This window comes from Meriones unguiculatus, chromosome 12 (genome assembly GCF_030254825.1).
Source record: "Meriones unguiculatus strain TT.TT164.6M chromosome 12, Bangor_MerUng_6.1, whole genome shotgun sequence".
Lineage (NCBI taxonomy): Eukaryota > Metazoa > Chordata > Mammalia > Rodentia > Muridae > Meriones > Meriones unguiculatus.
The window spans coordinates 31,162,660-31,183,674 of NC_083360.1; the positions used below are offsets into that span (position 1 = coordinate 31,162,660).

Below are 21,015 nucleotides of genomic sequence, written 5' to 3' on the forward strand. Positions count from 1 at the left end.
ACAACTCAGGTTATTGCCCAGGCTATTGGGTTTCTCTCCAAAAACCGCTGGTGAGGCCTGCTTGCTGAAGGCAACACCTGCCTATCTCTTTGAACATGGAGAAGTGGAGCTGGTGCCTGACGAGAGCTTTTACCCCTGTCGACTAGGGCTTATGGAACTTGAAGGCACTCTGCACTCTACTAGAGGAGAAAGGTGAATATCGGCCCAGGAATAAACCTTCCATCTACGATGGTGACCGCCCGCGTGATGTGCTGGTGCGCTAGCGGCACAAAAGTTGTGGCAGCAACCAAACACTCTGACTGGATTTCCGCTTCACTCCGAGAGATAGACTCTATGCCTGAAACTTCTTGAGTTGCCAAAAACCTGAGACTAGCTGGGTCATGGACCCAGGGGAAAACCAAATACTACTGTTCTGCCAAAGGAACATAGCCATAAAATGACTTATAACAACATTCTGCTAAACCCATACACAATGGTTGGTCTCCCGCAACCATTATCAGAGAAGCCTCCTTCCGCAGTAAGTAGAAGCTAATACAGAGAGCCTCGAATGGACAGTGTGCAGAGAGTAAAAGACTTTGGAATACTCAATTTTAAATGAGATGCCCTCATCACACCCCTGCCTTAAGGGTGAGAGAACTATGTAGAAGAGGAGACAGAAAGATTATGAAGTGCGGGGTGATGGATAATACCAAAGAAACAGTTTTCTCCAGACACAAGAAGATTGCTGTACATATGAACTCACAGAGGCAGCATGCAGAGGGCCATCAGAGGCACAAAACACATGGAATTCCAGCACTGAGATGTGGGAGGAGACAGGAGCTCCCACCCTCAACCACGACGCTACCTTCCATCGACAACTTCTCACAAAGGAAAACTTGGCGCACAACCATCCAGGCAGAGTGTATGTGACCCTTCCCCAAACCGGATCTGTTTGAATTAAACCTAGGAACTTTAAAGCTTTTTTTTTTTTCCCGTTTATAGCTTCTAATTAAAAAATTTTTTTAAGGTTACAAAGAAAAATGAAGAAAACATACATTTCTGCCAAACATCAACACCAAACACCCAAACTGCCCAAACTAGCCACTTTTTGTCTGCTTTCGTGATTTCTAAATGTTTGGCTGAAAGATAGGTATCAACAATAACGCCATCTGCCCCCTGACAGCGGTGACTGTGGAGAAAAACACTGAAAGAATATTTATAACTTGATGGTTAAAGAAGGGGGAAGGCAACACACTGCACGTCTATTTCTGTTACATAGGCCTGGCTGTCCTGAAACACACTATGTAGACCAGGATGACCTTGAACTCACAGAGATCTGCCTGCCTCTGCCTCTGAGTGCATACACATACACACATACACAGATATACATACATATATACACACACTTACACACATAAATAAGCACACACACATACACATATATACACATACACACACATATACATACACACAGATGCTAAAATGTGAGTGCTAAAATTAAAGGCATGCACTACCATGCTTAGCCAAATTCTGGGATTATGTTTGTGTGTGTGTGTGTGTGTGTGTGTGTGTGTGTGTGTGTGTGTGTTTTCTGGACTATTCTGACCCTAACCAAGATATATCTGAGCACCCCATAAGTCCTGCCTGGCAAGGAGATGAGGATGAGGTTTCCTATGGAAAAGCCTCATTACTCAAATTTCTCTTTCCATTTGTCAAAGTGAACAGCCCAGGTCATAAGCATCAGACATTAAGCAAAGCAAAAGCTTTTATCTTTACCCAAGGATCCAAAATGTACAGCGCAGTTGCTGTAAAAAGTTTATTGCAGTCATGATCTGTGATAAGAGCTCCGGGAAATAGAAACCAGGACGTTCAGCTGTCACGTGATTCATAAAATCTGAAGCTTTATCTCAACTGATTGTACGTATTTGAATGAAATACACCATATCAGGAAATCTCACTGAACAAAATACATCTCGCAGATTGATGCGCCAGGTGTTCAAACGCGCCAATAAAATTCATGGAGTGACAAAGAGCCATGACCACAAGATGGCAGCCACAAGTGGGGTTCTCGGCTGCCACTGCTAGCCTGCGCCCCCAACCCCCTGTGCTTTCTTCTTTCACTATCACACACCTACCAAATCCCTCCTGGCAGGGCTTTGGCGATTCCCTGCTAGATATGAGTCTCACAAGGCTTCCCGATCTGTTCTCATCTATCACAAACACAAGAGTGCACGCACACACACACACATACACATTACACACATACAACATAAACACACATGTATACACATGCACTCACACATGTACACATATCTACATACACATACACACATGTACTCACACATATATGTATACACACATACATGCATTCACACACACACACATATATATATACATACACATACATACATGCACTCACACATACTCATATATACACACACGCATACACACACACACACACACACACACACACTGGTTAATCCTTTTTTCATGTAAATCTTTACCGCTGTGCTTCGGGAACTAACTCTGTCCAGGAGTGCTGTGTTCCTGAACATCAGGCTCCCGACAGGTGCAGCTGACATCCCTGTGATTTTTCTTAAAATGCCATCAAATGACCCAAAGTGAACCCAATGCCACCAGATGTATAAGGACAAGGTCTGGCTTTTCTGCGCACACGCCCTCCCTTCCCCATCCTCGCACACCCACTCTGACACAGATGCTTGTCGCACACAGTCCTTCCACGGCCTCCATCCGCCCTCGGTGCCCTCGCCGTTCCTCCTGGGGCTGAGTTTTGACCTGTCTCTAGAGGAATGTACTATTCACAGACAGGAAGGACATCAGCGAGAAGATTTGGGAGTCAGGATCTGGGTGTCTCACTCCAGGTCTGTTCCTATGGAGCCTCACAGGCCCCGTGCCCTCTCTGCGTGGTTTGTCCACCTGTAAATTCCAACCTAGGACACGGGACGAGATGCTCTAACCCTTTCTGTCTTTCTGTGGCCTCATCTTACCTAAGCACAGGGCAGAATCGTGACATGGCAAACTTTAAACCTAGAAGGCTTTTAATCACAGTGTTTGACAGGTGTGTGTGTGTGTGTGTGTGTGTGTGTGTGTGTGTGTGCATGCATTCATGCAGGGAAGTCAGAGGAAGCTTTCCAGGTCGGTTCTCACCTTCTGGGTCGCTCACATTTCTCTCCCTGAGCAGCTGTTCCAGGCTAGGGCTCTTACACACCCAGCCAGCTCCCCAGCCCATGCTGTGCGGCTTTAGAGAAAATTACCTGACCTCTCTTGGACTCATTTTTCTCTTGCATGATTTGAAAATAAAATGCACATTCCCAGCCCTGCAGGATGACAACTTGGATGAGAACCAGAGACAGAGCAGGAAAGCCCTCAGTGGGAACTAGAGCGGCTCCAAGGCACCTTCCTGTGTTTTGCAGGACATCTTTGGAATCGTTGTCTGGTGAGTAAGTGAAACAAGTATCATGTCCAGAGCCTGCAGCAAGGAGCCTCAGAAACCACGCACAGGAGGCAGCCTGCGCCTGTGCACAACTCAACCGGGAAATATAAGACAAGGTGATTGCTGGGACCGGGCTCCTTCATTCATGCTGGGCTGCGAGGGGCTGGTCCCTGACTACCCGGGGGCTCTGCAGTCCAAGGAGGTTTAATCAGTAACTTGAAAGTAGGTGCGGTGATAAGATGAGCAGGAAAAAAAGGCCTGGCACTAGTTTATTCATATGAGCACCCCTATACCGGCCCAAGGGCAAAGAGTACCCTTTCCATGGCAACTGCAGCCGATAGACTTTCACCAGCTTGAACTGTGAACCTGAGAACGCTGACCTGACCGCCTCAAAGGAAAGCTATGCACCCTTTCCCATGCACTCACAAGCTCACAGCTAAACTAAGACACAGTTCCCTCTGGTACCCTACTCCTTCTAGGGCATCTCCCAAGCCCCCCCCTCTCTCTTTCTCCCCTCTCCCCCTCCCTCCCTCCCTCCCTCCCTCTCTTGGCTTTTCAAGACAGGGTTTCTCTGTGTAACCTTGGCTGACGGAGCTCTGCCTGCCTCTGCCTCCCTGAGCGCTGGGGTAACCACTGTTTTAATTCTGTACGTTCCCCAGGTCTCACACACATGTAACCGCGGCCTGCGGGGACTGGAGCAGAAGAATCACTAGTTTTAGGCCAGCCTGGGCTATGAACACAAGGAAACACTGCCTCAAAAGTAAAAACAAAAACATGCTAGGGGCTGGAGGGATGACTTAGAGGTTAAACGCACTGGCTGCTCTTCCAGAGGACCTAGATTAAATTCTCAGCACCCACATGGCAGCTCACAACCATCATAACTCCAGTTCCAGGGGACCAAATGCTGGGGTACACACACACACACACACACACACACACACAGAGAGAGAGAGAGAAGAGGTGAGGCAGGGAGAGTCAGAAAGCAAAACACCCATACACAGAAAATTTAAATTTAAAAAAAATTAAAAATCTATTTCTATAAGCTTAACCTTTAAAATCTCCCATGTAAGTGAGACCTTGAGCATCTGTCTTTCCATGCTTGGCTTATTTCATTTACTATAACGCCTCCATATTCCCCCATACAGTCAAGTGATGAGATTTCTTTCTAAGGCAGTGGCCTGGGGATGGATGTGGGGACTGAGGGGAGGTGTGGGGTGTGTGTGGGGAGGCATGGGGTGTGTGTGGAGTGAGGGGAGGTGTGGGGTGTGTGTGGGGAGGTGTGGGGTGTGTGTGGGGAGGTGTGGGGTGTGTGTGGGGAGGTGTGGGGTGTGTGTGGGGAGGTGTGGGGTGTGTGTGGGGAGGTGTGGGGTGTGTGTGGGGAGGTGTGGGGTGTGTGTGGGGAGGTGTGGGGTGTGTGTGGGGAGACGTGGGGTGTATGTGGAGTGAGGGGAGGTGTGGGGTGTGTGTGGGGAGGTGTGGGGTGTGGGGGAATGAATGTCACAGGCTTCCATCTATTCCCTCACTGATGGGCACTTCTGGTGACTCTGTCTTGAGTGTTGCAAACTAGGCTTCCGTAAACACGGGAGCTTGGTAATTCCTCTACATGCTGCTCCCATTCCCTTTGGATATACATCCAGAGGTGGGAATGACGGCTCAATGGCACCTCAACCCCTCTTTTGTCTTCTCTTCAGAGAAGTTCTGCCGGACTTTCAGCAGCCTGTGAATTTGCACCGCAGTGGAGGACAAGGGCTCCCACTGAGCTCCGGGGCCCCTTGCCGCATGGAACAGGACCTCCTCCGCAGGGGCAGGAAGGCTTAGTCCACAGAGACTTCCGGTGGCTTCTTGGCGGAATGCGCCAAGAAGTGAGGAGATGAGCGGGCAGCCAGCCTCTCCTCCCCAAGCCCACCCTGCCACCCGCCACCCGCCACCCGCCACCCGCCATCCGCAGTGCACTTACTGAGATCTTGGTGAAAATGTAGAGCAGCAAGGACAGGACGGAAAGGTAGATCTGGATCCGCTTGCCTCCGAACCGCTTCCGCAGGTACTCTGGCATTGTCACCACCTGCATGGGATGAAGTGGAGCCCACGTGAACAGAGAACCCGGAGCAGGCAGACCCATGGCATCTGTTCGGGTGTCAGAGCCTCGGGAGTGTGGTCAGGGAGTCACACCCTGTTAGTCCAGGAAATCTACAAAGGATGGCGATGGCCTAGTTCAGGTCCACATGCCCTGTAAGGCAGAATTAGGGGGCCCCAGCATTCGGTTCCACATATCAAGAATTCCCCTGTGTTTTCTAGTAAACACGACTGGACACAGCTAAAGAGGCAGGCGCGTGCCATGGAGGCGCGTGCAAATGTGCATTTGTGTTTGTGTGTGTCTGTCTCTGTGTGTTTGTCTATGTTTATATGTATGTTTTATGCAGTGCATGTATTGCAAATAAGACAACGGTAGCCTTTTGCCAATGCACCAAAGCAGCTGTCCAGGTTGACTATGACTCTCACCTTGCCTTACACAGACAATACCAAGGCTTGTAGCTGAAGGCCTCCTCAAATATTCCCACCAGTTACCTTCTGCAAATTCCGACCACACTTCCTGTCTTGCTCCCTATATCCTTAGCCTGTTGTCTCCTGGGACCAATGTGCCAGCAGCAATCAGTGGGCCTTCAGAAGGTGTATCCTGCAGAATTTGCCCTATGTCACCTTTAGTTTCCAACACACACACTTATATGTAGGAGGTGCTTATGTGTGTCATTGAGGAAGTGAGGTCAAAGCTATGTTTGATCAGCCACATGCTCAGAAATAGGAGGTGATGTCATTCATAAATGAAGGAGGAGCAAGAGAGGCAAAGAGCCTGCCACTGAGTCCATGCCAAAGACAGTCCCTGCTCCCCTTACTAGGGAAACCCCCTTGGATGCTAAGCTGTCATGGGCTATATCTGAGCAAAGGTTCTAGGTTATCTCCATGCCTGGTCCTTGGCTGGAGAATCAGTCTCAGAAAAGACCCCTGTGCCCAGATATATTTGGTCCTTGTGGAGCTCCTGTCCTCTCCAAGTCCTACTAACTCCCCCTTCATTCATATGATTCCCTGCACTCTGCCCAAGGTTTGGTCATGAGTCTCAGTATCTGCTTTGATACACTGATAGGTAGAGTCTTTCAGAGGCAGCCTTGCTAGGCCACAGAGGAGGACATTGCAGCCAGTCCTGATGAGACCTGATAAACTAGGGTCAGATGGAAGGGGAGGAGAAGCTCCCCTGTCAGTGGACTTAGAGAGGGGCAGGGAGGAGATGTGGGAGGGAGGGTGGGATTGAGAGGGATTGAGGGAGGGGCTACAGCTGGGATACAAAGTAAATAATATAAAAAATAAAAATGAAGGAGGACATGGCTCTTTTTCTCAACTGTTTCCTTTCTAGGGGAGGAAGTGAACAGCTGTGTTTGAAGCCCATGGCGGTGCAATGCAAGAACACACCCAGAGAGGTGGGGCAGGGTCCTTCAGGGGGATCTGAATAGAGTCACTTAAATGGAAGAGTAATGAACCTGGACTGGATGGAGCCGGTGGGGCTGATTAATGCCCCTGCAGGCAATCAGGAGCTATTTTTTTTTTTTTTATGTTTTACAATTTTACTTACCTAAAATTGATCCAGTCTTTTCATAATAAAAGTATATGGACTTTATACTTTATAAAGCTATATTTTCTCTAGATACTTCTTTTTTTTAATCATTCCATTTTTTTATTGAAGATAGAGTCTTCTCTCATATAGTATGTTCTAACCACACTTTCCCTTCCCTCCACTCCTCTTGCCAATGCACTGTAAACTACCGTAAACTAGTCTTTCTTCCCAGGTCTCCTCACCTCCCTTTTCTTTCTTTTCAGAAAAGAGCAACCCTCCAAGAAACAACAAACACAGCCAAACAAGATATAATAACACTAGACAGAAGTCCTCATATAGAGGCTGGACAAGGCAGTCCAACAGGAGGAAAAGAGTCCCAAGAGCAGACAAAAGAGTCAGAGACACACTGGCTCCCACCATTAGGAGTCCCACCAGAACACCAAGCTAACAGCCACAGCATATACGCAGAGGAGCTGGTGCAGACCCATGCAGGCCCCGTGCTTCCTGCTTCAGTCTCTGTGAGCGTGTGAGCTCTGCTTAATTGATTTGGTGGGCCATGTTCTCCTGGTGGCTTCCATCTTCTCTGGCTCCTACAATCTTTCTTCCCTCTCTTCTGCAGGGTTCCCTGATACCCGAGGGGTTGTATAGGGATGAAACCAGACCCAGATTATTTTCTGTCCCCTGTGGCCTCCAAAAGGATCAAATTCACACGTGTATTTGCTAATGAGAAGAAAGAAAGAAAGAAAGAAAGAAAGAAAGAAAGAAAGAAAGAAAGAAAGAAAAGAAAAGAAAAGAAAAAATAAAAAGAGTGGCTACTTACCCCAGCCTTGATGTAAATAGGGACAAAAACCCATCCCAGCACGACCACCAAAACCAAGGCCTGCAACCAAAACAAGAAGTAAATTCAGGTCAGGAGAAACCTTAGTCCATCTCTGCCTCTCTCAAGAGACCCTCAACGGCTATAGAAAAATCTCCCACCTCTTTCTTCCCTCCCTTCCTAAGGACAATTCCTTGTGTGGCTAGTAGAAAACTTGCTTGGCCCACAGCAAAAACATCTGAGCAAGAGTGGAAGAAAATCCAGGATGCTGCCTGTAGACACAACCCAGACTCCCCACTGTCAGCACAGCCCAGATTTCCAGCTAGAAGTCCAAGCTCTCTTTAATCTCGTTCCTGGTTTACAAGAAACAAAATACTATAGGGAAGAAAGAAGGGAATGTAAAAGGAAAGGATAGAGGAAGGAAGGAAGGAAGGAAGGAAGGAAGGAAGGAAGGAAGGAAGGAAGGGAGGGAGGGAGGGAGGGAGGGAAGGAGAGAGGGAGGGAAGAAAGACAAATGGACAAAGGGGGAAGGGAGGGAGGGCAGATGAAAGGAAACATGAAGGAGGGAAGGAAGAGGGACAAAGAGAAAGAGGAGGAAGGGGAAGGAAGAAGGGAGGGATGGAGATAAAGAGAAAGAAAAATGAGAAAGGAAGAAAGACAAAGAGAAAGAGGGAGGGAGAAGAGAGGGATGAAGGAGGAATATAGGAAGGGAGAGAAGGGAGGAAGGAAAGGAAGACGAGAAAGAGGGAGGGAACAAGGGAGGACATAAATGAAGGAAAAGAGGAAGGAGAGAGGGAGGGAGATCCAATACATTTTCCAACCTCCAACATTGCTGGAAGAGGCCTCATCTTTTGGGACCAATGGAAAAAGGGGAAATTCTGCGACTGTCAGAGCTGTGGGCCTCTCACACCGCTCTGGTGCGAGCTCCTGGAGGTCAGAATTCTCCCCATCTGCACCCAGGATGGTTCTGAGGATTCCATAATACTTCGAGAGCCTCTGAACATAGAGTGAGCTGGCTGGTTGCTAAGATTCTGCTTCGATCACATACGGGAAGCTTCGTCCTTAATGTAGAAAGGTGGCAGCATTGTCATGTCATGTAGACCACATCCGGTCGTACAGCACCCCGGGAAGCCCTTGGGTCTTCGAGAGATTTGCTCACAGAACTGACCGGGGTAATTCTAATGGGACTCCTCCAGGGCGACTTTTACAAAAGCCAGTCCTGGTTCTGTCTAAGCCACCTTCCTACTTTGGGTGATGTGATCCCCTCTCACAGATGCTCTCCCCATCATTTGTCACCCACACGGAGGTTACACAGCCCAGGGGGAGCCTCACAGGAGTCTGTACAATGTCATTCAAACTTCCAGCCTTCAACTCTATTGACTAAGTATCTTTTCTTTATAAAGTTAACCTGCCTCCAACATTTCATTATAGTAATGAAAAAGGGACTGATACCAGCCCCTCCCACCCCTAGGACACAGTGGCTCAAATATTACTCACGTTCCATTCAAAGCCACCCATGGCAATGCCCGCGGCTGCTCCTGTCCCTGCCAGCCCCACAAAATGACCACTTCCAATGTTACTGGCAAAGAGAGAGGCTCCAATCTGGAAATATAAACAAACAAATAAAGTAAGTTAGATAAGTAGGACACTCCGGCTGGACCAATGCAAGAGGAGACATGTCAGCCAGTTGAAGGGACATGAACAATCAGAGGCCAGCCAGGAACTCAGCCATGTTGCCCTCTGGGGGGCCAGCTTCCACAGCTGGCAAGGGAACTTAAGAAATAAAACACACACAGAGAGACACACACACAAAGAGGCTTGGAGGAGCGACAGGACACATCTGCACATCAACTCATCCTGTGGGTCTTTTTTTGAGCCTGATTCTGAGCTGTGGGGAGGAGGTGGGAAGTCCCATGGCTCACAGAGATGCCCTGAATCTCCTGTGAGGCTCTCAGCTTCCATCCTGGTCAGACCAGGTGGCTGCAGGCCACTGGGTGGGCGGGGAGGCTCGTCCGTCTAATGCAGGCTTTCAGTGAGTGCAGGAAATCACTTAGAGACCAGAGTCTTCAGCCTCTTGTCAAGGAGGAGCACAGAGCTGGTGGTTTCTAGCCATTAAATCCTGGGGTTTTATATGCTCACAGATGATATTAATGATAACTATTTTCTAAATATGCATCATACTGTGATCCCTCCCCCAAAGGTCCTGGAGATACCCCAGGAAAATGCACAAACCACTGCACTTCTCAAGGACACACCTGTGAATCTGACAGCGGGTTAGAAAACAGATTAGATTCTCAAGTTTTGTAGCATATAGGCTTCTGAAGTAAGGCCTAACAATTCTTTGGATTTCCTCAGTGTCTGTTGTTATGTCCCCCTTTTCACTTTTGATTTTGTTGATTTGGATAGTGTCTCTCTGCCTTTTGGCTTGTTTGGCTAAGGGTTTGTCTGTTTTGTTGATTTCAAAAAAATGGCTCCTGGTTTTATTGACTCTTTCAATTGTTCTCTTTGTTTCTAATTTGTTGATTTCAGCCTTGAGTTTGATTATTTCCAGCCATCGGGGGCTTCTTCTTCTTCTTCTTCTTCTTCTTCTTCTTCTTCTTCTTCTTCTTCTTCTTCTTCTTCTCCTCGAGCTTTCTGATGTTTCGTGAAGTTGCTTGTATGGGATATCTCCAATGAAGGCACTTAGTGCTGTGAACTTTCCCCTTAGCACTGCTTTCATTGTGTCCCATAAGTTTGGGCATGTTATGCCTTCATTTCATTGATTTTTAGGAAGTCTTTAATTTCTTTCTGTATTTCTTCCCTGACCCAGTTGTCATTGAATAGAGTTGTTCAGTTTCCATGTGTGTGTAGGCTTTTTGTTATTTCTGTTGTTGTTGAGGTCCAGCTTTAGTCCATGGTGGTCTGATAGGATTATTTCAATCTTCTTGTATCTGTTGAGTCTTGCTTTGTGACCAAGTATATGGTCAATTTTAGAGAAGGTTTTGTGAGGTGCTGAGAAGAAGGCAGATTCTTTTGTGTCTGGGTGGAAAGTTCTGTAGATGTCTGTTAGGTCCACTTGATTCATGACCTCTGTTAGTGTCATTGTTTCTCTGTTTAGTTTCTGCTTTGTTGACCTGTCTTTTGGTGAGAGAGGGGTGTTGAAGTCTCCCACTATTAGTGCGTGGGGATTGATAATATGCAGTTTAAGCTTTATTAACGTTTATTATACAAATGAGGGTACCTTTGCATTTGGGACATAGATGTTCAGAACTGAGATGCCGCCATGGTGGAATTTTCCTTTGATGAGAATGAAGTGTCCTTCCTCATCTCTTTTGATTAATTTTGGTTGAAAGCCTATTAAACTAGATATTAGAATGGCTACTCCAGCTTGCCTCTTGGTCCCCTTTGCTTGGAAAACCTTCTTTCAGACCTTCACTCTCAGGTAAGGTCTGTGTTTGTGGCAGAGATACATGTATGCAGCAGAATGATGGGTCCTGTTTTCACATCCATTCTGTTAGTCTGTATCTTTTTATTGGAGAATTGAATCCTTTGATGTTGAGAGAGATTAATGACCAGTGACTGTTAGTTCCTTTTACGTTGAAAAGTTGGTTGTGGAAATGTGTCCGTGTGATTGTCTACTTTTGGGTTTGCTGCGAAGTTATTCGCATCCTGTGTAGTTAACCTCTTTGGGTGCAAGTTTTATACAGATGTCCAACATTCACAGTCTCTCACACAGACTATAAAAATAATAATTAAAATAATTAAAAATAATTAAAATAAAATAATTAAAAATAAAATAACTTTAAAGAAAGTCAATTTATTTGTTGTTTTTTAAAGAAAGAAAAAAATGAATAAAATTAAGAAAAAAAAGCTGGGATATGGAGTTAACAAAATGTAACTAATAAGAAAAATAAAATTAAGAAAAAAAAAGTAAGAAAAAATGTCAACTAAAATAAGAAAAGGATCTTGCACTCCTTAAGTTGCAATGACACTATGTCATAATAAACTCATCAGTCCGACACATTTAATACACTTAACTTACCGACAAGTCTGTCTTAGCTGTGGGAATTTGAATGAGCATGGCCTCCACAGGCCCAGATATTTAAGAACTTGGCCCCTAGCTGATGGGGCCGTCCAGGTGTGTTTAGAGGGCGTGGCCTTGCTGGAGGAAGTGCATCACTTTGGTTTCCCAGTGTGCTTTTTGGGCTTTATGGCTGTAGAGTGCGACGTGAGCCCTTGAGCCTCTGCTCTCAGCATCCACTTTCTGCTTCCTACTCCCCCCACCCCCGCCACCATCATGGACTCTAATTCTCTGGAACCATAAGCGCAAATAAACTGTTACTTCTGTGGGTTGCTTTGGTGAGGTGCTCTTTACGGAAGCAAACAGTAACTAAGATGCTGGCTTGCCACAGAAAACTCACATCGCACTATAGCTGGGTAGAATCATCTAGCATTTGATAATTAGGTGTTTAAAAATCTCCCATAATGTATGTGTCAGCAATCCTTCAAACCGCCCTACACTCCAAAAGATGAGCCATAGTACCTTAAGGATCATCTGTAATTTTTCCCCCCATTTTTACTAGTTAAATGAAATGAGACATTTTCCCAGTGTCTGTAAATCTAATTATACCAGCCGTGTCTCCAACATGGGGTAGCCAACGCTTGGTGAAAAATTATAGCCAAAGTAGAGGGAGGTTTTTGGAAACCCAGATAAAAGCAGTCTCAGAAGGGTGAGGGGAGGGGGAGGGGGAAAGTGCATTTATTCACTGTTCCAACCAATGTCAATGTGGCTCCTACTAAATGCGCCAGATGGAGATTAAGAGTAACAAAACCTCTACTCACAGGAAACCTGAGCCCCAAAACAGCAGACATGAGCAACACTAAAGAAAAAGGCCAGAGAGTGATACCACAGAGCATGACATGGCGGCCACCGTGAAGAGTCAGTCGCCATCTGTGGGAGACGGCATAGACGGGAGATCTGAATGATGCAGTCAACCGTGGTGAGGTCAGGCTGTAAGCACCGGAGCATAGCGCTCCGAGTGAGAATGAGGGTGGGGACAAAAACAGACCGGAGTGCTGGAGTGAGGTGAGCAGGGGAGGGCAGCGTGAGGGGGGCTGGGAAGGCAGGAGGGCTGGGTTGTGGCCAAGACAGGAGGAGATTTTGTTCTCAGTATGACAGGAAGGCACTACAGAATTTTAAGAAGGATATATATATATATATATATATATATATATATATACATATATATATATATATATTTCATTTGTTTCTAAGAACTGTTCCAAATCGTGCAGGGCGTATAATATTGGGCTGAAGAAGAAAGAGAGTCAGCAGGTAGGCGGGCATCTCTGCATCTGGGTGAGGGCGGCGGCTTGACCTAGGTGAGGCAAAGCTTGGGGACTGGGGGTGTGTCTTAGAAACAAAGCCAGCAGCCCTTGTTGGTGGATTTGATGAGGGGAAAGTATAACCCAGGCTGACAGCTGACAACGTGAAGGCTGCTCATTAAGAAAAGCTAATCTGTATAAGCAATGTTTCACAGACTAGGCAGGGAACACACATGTAATATATACATATGTGTATTTATATGTAACAACAATTAATGAAAAAAAAAGGTCATGAATTTGAAAAACAAGCATGGGAGTGTTTGGAGGGAGGAAAGGGAAGAGGGAAATAATGTAATTAAATTATAATCTCAAAAAATAAAAGAAATATTTTTAAAAAGATCTAAGGGGATATCTTGTTTAAAAATATCCACTTCTCTCTGACTAAAGATTGATGAAGATGGTAGTTCAATTTTAACTATAATCTAAGATGGTCCGAATCAGATCTTTTCCTATAAAAGGAAGATTACTCCAAGAAAATGCTCTAATGATACCATCCCCTGATCCTGAACCATTATGTGTTCATTCATCACCTCTCCCCTGACTAATTATTAAGCCTAATGCTGTACAGCTGAAGACTTAATTATCAGAAATTATTAACTGAAATACTCCTCTCTTAAATCTGATAGACTTCTCTAGCGTCCTCCCCTACTGGGAGGCGGCTGATGTCGGCATCTCGGGCTGTCTCACCCTCTCCTCCCTGTCTGAGGAATGAATAGAATAAAGTCCGGGAGTTTTGCTGGGACCCGGTTAAGGCTACTACGTAAGGAGCATCACCTTGCCTTTATTCTAGACTTGCTCCCAACCCATCCCCACCCCACGCCTGAGCTCAGTCACCTACAAGGCCCTGACTCTGTCTCCACAATGTTATTGACATCTAGCACTCAACGACTTTTTTCCACTTCCAGTCTTTTAAAGTAGACAAATTTGCTTATAATACAGCTGATTTTAAAGCACACAAACTTAAGTGCAAACGATGGGGTTAAACCCAGCAGAGTGACAAAGGTGCCCACAACAAAACTGATGTCCCAAGGTGATGGCAGACAGCCAGGCTGCGATCCTCTTCTGCAAAGCAAGAAGAGCACAGTGTGGGGGAGACAGTTGGGTTTGTGGGTAACCTTAGCTTTTACCTGCTACTTAACTCACATAGCAAGAGGGCTTTATAGATGACCCACACCTGTTTAATTAACCACGTAGCATTTTCTACTATGTAATAGAAAGGCTACAATATTTCTTTTGGTCAAATCCTTCAGAGATTTTAATATCACTTTCTCATTCTTTTGAAGTACAAAGTGTCTTAACTGGATTATGGTTACAGATCATTTTTAAACACACCATTGCTACTATATTAAAATTATTTATGCCATTTGTAGCTAATGTTCAAAGAAAATTTACCAATAAATGCTGCAGTAGGCATCAGTCTGACATGCTTATTAACTGATCCCATAGGTATAATTATAGGTCATAATTTTAGAGTCTATTTCGTCTCACTAAATCAGAACACCATTTACGGGACCATAAAGACACCTTATGCAGGCACCCATGGATCATGCTAGCTCCACAGTTAGCTGTCACGGCTCAGACATGAATCCTCTCTGTGTGGACAAAAGTCAGATCCGATTCTTCGTTAAAGGTGCTAGTGGAGGCTGTCAGACGCCGTCCAGTGTAGACCCCAATCCAAAGGCCAGCTGATGAGATGGCAACAGAGATGGAAGGAAACCTTCAGAAAGCCTGCTGAGAAAACGCCCCCTTTCTTCATAATGCTTGGGTTTCTCCTGCTGAGAGGAGCTGTGTGCTTTGGGTGTTAAAAGGCAACCCTTTCGGGGGATATTTTCTGGCACATTTGACCAACCCCATATCCAATCTGAGGGCTTTGTTCCAAGATGCTTTCAACTTCTCTCGGACAGAGTACTCTTTTTATCTCCAGCGTCTATTTCAGCTCCGCTGGTATCTTGTGGTGTCTGGGAGGGAGACGTGGCTGCCACGTGAGAACTCCTAAAGCTACTTAATCCATAGAAGTGCAGTTCTACCCTGCAGGTTCTTCCCCCTGCTCAGAGACATGGTGGCTGAGCGAAGAAGAACCTGCGCTCAATGGCAGCAGGCCTCAGCGGCTGCTGCCCCATCACCAAAAAAAACAAAGATAGGCAGTCAGCCGGTCAGCTCAGCTCTGAGCCGAGCGGCACGGGGCTCCATCTAGCACTTTCTCCATCACTCTTGGCTATCTGCCACCGGCAACCTGCCATTCTCTCTCAACAAGACGATGCAACATGTACAGTGTGTGTGTGTAAGAGAGAGAAAGTCCGTGTGTGTATGCACACTGTGGGGGTGCTGTGGTGTATACCTGAGGGTCAAAGCACAACTTGCAGCAAGTTTTCTTCTTCCACCTTGTGGGTCCTAGAGATTAAACTCGGGTCTTCAGGCTTGGCAGCAGGTGGCTTTACCACTGCGCCACCTCACCAGCCTTTCATAATAGTTCTCTAGATCATTTCAAGTCTCCCCCTCCCATAAGTCACCCCCTCTGGCACGTTCAGTCACCTCTGCAAAGCACAGCCCTACTCTGAGCCTAGAAATCCTCCTGGACCCTCTCTACCACCAGCTCCCGTGGGCCTCCTAGGCAGTGGAAGCTCCACGCCTGGCAATACCTCCTACGAACTCGGATTTCAGGGCTACTCTTCTCTAGCGCTGGTTTGCTTGAGCTTCGTGTTTGCCTTTGGGATTCTTTCTGGCCCCTCACCACCTCCCACTTCTCATTTGACAGGTACTCAGGAGTCAGTCAAGGCGATGGCTTGCCAATGACTGCCACGGCTCTATCCCTAGCCACCGTCCACCCTCTCCCGCCTCATCTCCCCCTGCCCTGGAGGACAATTACTTTATCCTTAAAGATGATTTATATTTCAAAGCCTAAAGTCCAGTGTGACTTTACCTGGAGACAGAGTTACTGAGAAGCTTATCAGGTTAAATGAAGTGTATAGGTGGAGCCTGCTGATAAGATTGGTGTCCTTGTGAAAGGAAGAGAAGACGGCAGAGACCCTTTACTGTGCCCTCTGCTGCCCCCCCACCACCACCACACACACACTTAGGTCATTTGAAGACCCAGAAAACAGCAGCTATCTGCAAGCTAGGGAAAGGGAACTCACCAAAACCAACTGTGGTGGCACCAAATCTTTCAAACCCACCTCTTGGCACTGGCTCTTGGCAGGAGTCCCAGGCCCTCAAATTCCCATCACTAAGGAAAGAACTGCCCCTCGGTTGTTTGGGCCATTTATCCAGGACAGCCTGCCGCTCGCTACAATTTAGATCCCCGATAAGATCGATTCGGTTTTCCATAGTACAGTGACTCTACCATTAAAATTCTCACTTCAGTTCCTCCAGGGCCTGGCACAAACTGAATGGTTTCCTGTGAGCCTTTTCTTAAGAAAAACCACTTACACCCAAAGGGAAGCATCCGCTTGCATCATTCCCCCCTGTTGTTAATGTCAGAGCTGGAGAGCAATGGGACCGCACCTATCTCCAGGATCAAACACAGACATTGTTTAATGACCGTGCCTTCAGTGTGCAACTCAGCCCCAGAAGTGGGCTCCTGGAACCAGAGCTGCTCAGTCTTCAGCAGGCTCATCGGTGCCAGCTGGGACTTTTGAGGACGGCCACGGCTCAACTGTCACCCAGACTCACCAAATCAGAGCGATAAAGCCCTGTGGGTGCTCCTTACTCCCAGGGAGGTGTGAGGAGCCCGCCCTGGACACGTTCAAAGCCGTCATTTCTCAACCTCGTTTTGAGATCACTTGGGGAGAAGAAGGGCTGTCTCCAGCTACACAGAGCACCAAGATCAGTGGACAGAAAAGGCTGATGTGAAAGATGCTCTTGACGCCCGTTCTTAACCTGCAGAGTTGTAACCATGAGCTACAGAGTGAAGGTCTGTAACATGACACTTATTCTGCTCAGTGGGAGACGTTATCATTTCAGTCACATGTGAAAATATAGCGCATGGTCTGTAAGAAGCTTTGAGCACCTCACCCCTGAAACGCCAGAACTGCTAAACTCAAGCTAGGATTTCCGAGTTGGTTTCAGGTCACAGCCAGGTTATTACACAAGTTGTTAAATCTCCTGGAGTGACTCAGCAAACTGTGGGAAAGCCTTCTTCAAATAACATAGCTCCTCAAGGATTCCCAGATTGGGTACCACCGTGAATGACTGAAGTTCCAGTACTCAAAGAATCAGACGACCTCTGACCGCATAGCAAGTTCCAAACCCACCTGGCTATACAGTGACAGATTGTCTCCTAGGAACAAAGAGTTCTCTGAAGGAGACTTTGTGGTGAGGCTGTCTGGACAGTGACCAGCAGGGATCTGCCTCTGTTCACCCCACACCCCATCTACAGGAGTCTACAGGAGTGAACTGTAGTGCCAGATTTTGCATGGGCGCTGTGGACTGGACTCGGGTCCTCATGCTTGCTGTCCTAATTAGGGTTTCTATTGCTGTGATGGAACACTGTGACCAAAAACAAGTTGGGGAGGAGAGGGTTAGTTGGCTTACACTTCCACATCGTAGTCCATCGTAGCGAGGGAAGGTGGGACTGAAACTCAAGCAGGGCAGGAGACCGGAGGCAGGAGCTGATGCAGAGGCCATGGTGGGATGGCTCGGGGGTGCTGCTGCTGACTGGCTTGCTCCTCATGGCTTGCTCAGCCGGCTTTCTTACAGAACCCAGGACCACCAGCCCAGGATGGCCCCGCCTGTGGCGGACTGGTGGGCCCTCCCCCACCAAGTCTTTCTTTCTCTCTTTCCTTTTTTTTGGGGGGGGGAGGGGGAGTCTCTGTATAGCCTTGGCTGTCCTAGACTCACTTTGTAGCCTCTAACTCACAGAGCTCCACCTGCCTCTGCCTCCCTGAATGCTGGGATTACAGGCGTGAGCTTCTGCACCCCATTAATAATTGATTAAGAAAATTCCCTACAGGTTTGCATACAAGCAGATCTTACGGAGGCATTTTCTCAATTGAGATCCCCTCCCTTCAGACAACTCTAGCTTGTGTCAAGCTGACTTAAAACTAGCACATTTGCACAGCATTTTACCCACTGGGCCATCTACCAAGAGTTTCAGGTTATATTCTATCAAGCAGGCATAACCTTTCCAGTGGTGATATTTGGTGTTGACAAATAAGTAGAATCTCTCCTACATTTGTGATATTTCTACTTTAGAAATAAAAATTCAGCTCCTTCCGCTATACCATCCGATGTTCATGGACATGGGCGCTATAGTTGTTTTTTATTTTTTTATTTTTTAACTCTGCCTTAAGAACATTATGAGGGACACAGACAACAGGTTTCCTTAGGACATTTAATACTGTGCTACTTATAACAGTGGAAAACATGTTTCCAGCTACGGTGCCCTACAACAGGAAACCATTTGATAAATTAATATTCCAACTTAGGGGGGCTGGAGTGATGGCTCAGCAGTTAAGAGCACTGGCTGCTCTTCCAGAGGACCCAGGTTCAATTCCTAGCACCCACATGGCAGCTCACAACTGTCTCCAACTCCAGTTCCAAGGCACCCTCACATACACAGACAGACAGACAAAACACCAATGCACATAAGATAAAAATAAATTATTAAAAAATCAAAGTCACGCTGGAATATTCTGCATCCATTAAATTAAATTAAATGATAGCTTTGAAAATGTTGCTATGACATGGGAAATGGTCATGATAATATGTAAAATGAAGTAACATACAGCCAGACACAGTAGCAATGCCTACACTACCAGACCTCAGGAGAATGAGATAGGAGGATTGCCGTACGTTCCAGATCGCCCTGGTTCACAGGGTGAGTGCCAGGCCAGTTAAGCTATAGCAGAAGCATTGTCCCGATAAATCAGAAGGGAGACAGGTATGGTGGAGCTCCCGTGACCCCAGCACTTCAGAGTGAAGACAGGAGAGTCAGGAGCACAGCTAAACAGCCTTTGAAGCCAACAAGGGCTACAGAGACCTTGTTTCAAAATAAAACAAAAACTTGCTTCATATAAGCCTATGTATTACATGAGCCTCAAAATATTTAAGTGCATGTGTCTGTATGTATAATACATAAATTTAAATAGATAGGTAGATAGATAGATAGATAGATAGATAGATAGATAGATAGATAGATAGGTAGGTAGGTAGACAGACAGACAGACAGACAGACAGACAGACAGATAGATAGATAGATAGATAGAAAACACAGAGTACATGCTTACTTTTACTTTTTAGATTTTTCTGATTTTTACAGTGGTTTTATGAAATTAAATAAGCAGAGCACAGGTCTTTAAAAGCTCCAGATCTTCCTCAGGCTCTCTGGCGGTGCCTGAAGGCTGCGAACAAAGCAGGCAAGTAAATTCAGTATTGGTATTGGTAGTTTAGTATTTCAATATGAAAACGTCACCAAGGGTTGGTGAGACAGCTTGGCAGGCAAGGGAGCTCACTGCCGACCTTGACAACCTGAGTTCAACACCCAGAACCCAAATGGCTACGTGAGATCCTGTCTCAAGAAAAAAAAAAAAAAAGAAAAGAGAGACTCCCGTCGACCTCATAAGATGTTGCCAGATGTGAGAGGCCAGATGTTGAGAAAGTCTCCCCTATGAAGATATGCCATTGTGAAGAAGGGTGATAAAGCTGTTGCCAGCATGTGTTTTTACAGACCACCCTCCCTGAAGTTCCTGAAAGACACCAAGATTTTATTTTATTTTTCTTTTGCAGGAGCAAGATTGTCATCGCTCAAAAGGAAGACATTCTCAGCTAAGTTCAGTTAATTACTTTATTTGTTAAAGGACAAGTCATGCCCAAAATACCCAGACCCTGGAGCTGGCTCTCTGCCTCCTGCTTCTGTTTGGCCCCACTCCCCTCCATATTTATTTTATTTATTGATTGTTGGTTGGTTGGCTGGTTTTTGTTTTTGTTTTGTTTTTGTTTTTGTTTTCTTGATACAGGGTTTCTCTGTAACCAGGTATCTCTGGCTGTCCTGGAACTCACTCTGTAGACCAGGCTGGCCTTGAACTCGGAGATCTGACTGCCTCTGCCTCCGAAGTACTGGGACTAAAGACATGTACCACCACCATCTAGTGCATCCTCCCCTTTAAGGGGTATCAGAATTCGTAGTGCCTTCTCTTTGTTTATTTGCTGGGTCAGGCTAGATGTACCCATGCAGTGATGCTCAAAGTTAAGCTACCTTTGTACATGAGCTGTGCATTCTCCCCTGCATTTCAGGTGGCTGTAGAGTGCGGTTGTAGAAGTAGGCTCCACCCAATGTTTGGGACGCACTCAAACTACAAATCTATTGATTGTTTGAAATGCAGATTTCAAACATCCTATGGCTTTATTTTCTAAGTCTGGCAGTTCTCATCAGACGCATCTGAAGGTTAATTCATGTGGATTGCTAGGACACATCCCCAGGGTTCCTGATTCAGTAGGTCTGGATTAGGATTAGAAAAAAAAAAATGTGTTTCTAGCAGGTGTCTAGGTTTTACTGTGCTACCATCCTGGGTACCATGCTTTGAGATCCCCATCCTGGCAGAATAAGACAAAGAAAGAAAAACACTAACTTCCCCAATGTTAGCCTTGTACGGCTGGTGTTATTCTGTCCCCATCTTCATTTCATGGTGGGGGGGCCTGAAGATTAGAGTCACGGAATAACTTGTCCAAAGTTCAAAGTATGCTTCAGCCCCAAGGGGCTGGAGTCTACAGACACAGGAAGAGAACGCAGCACTGCAGTGACTTGGCCTCTCCTTCCTTCTTCCTGGGCACACTCTCCTGGATGTCCCTACAGGGACAGTA

General features: G+C 46.3%; 1 protein-coding gene across 1 annotated transcript in view; it reads right to left on the reverse strand.

Annotated features, from left to right (window-relative positions):
- The window catches only part of Slc5a1 (solute carrier family 5 member 1), a 73,038-nt gene that overhangs the window by 30,484 nt on the left and 21,539 nt on the right, over positions 1-21,015 (reverse strand). The window contains exons 3-5 of the mRNA XM_021651815.2: positions 9,352-9,456; positions 7,858-7,917; positions 5,391-5,495 (exon numbers count right to left, since the gene is read on the reverse strand). Of these exons, the coding sequence (XP_021507490.1) occupies positions 5,391-5,495; positions 7,858-7,917; positions 9,352-9,456 (270 nt within the window). The remainder of the gene's footprint in view (positions 1-5,390; positions 5,496-7,857; positions 7,918-9,351; positions 9,457-21,015) is intronic.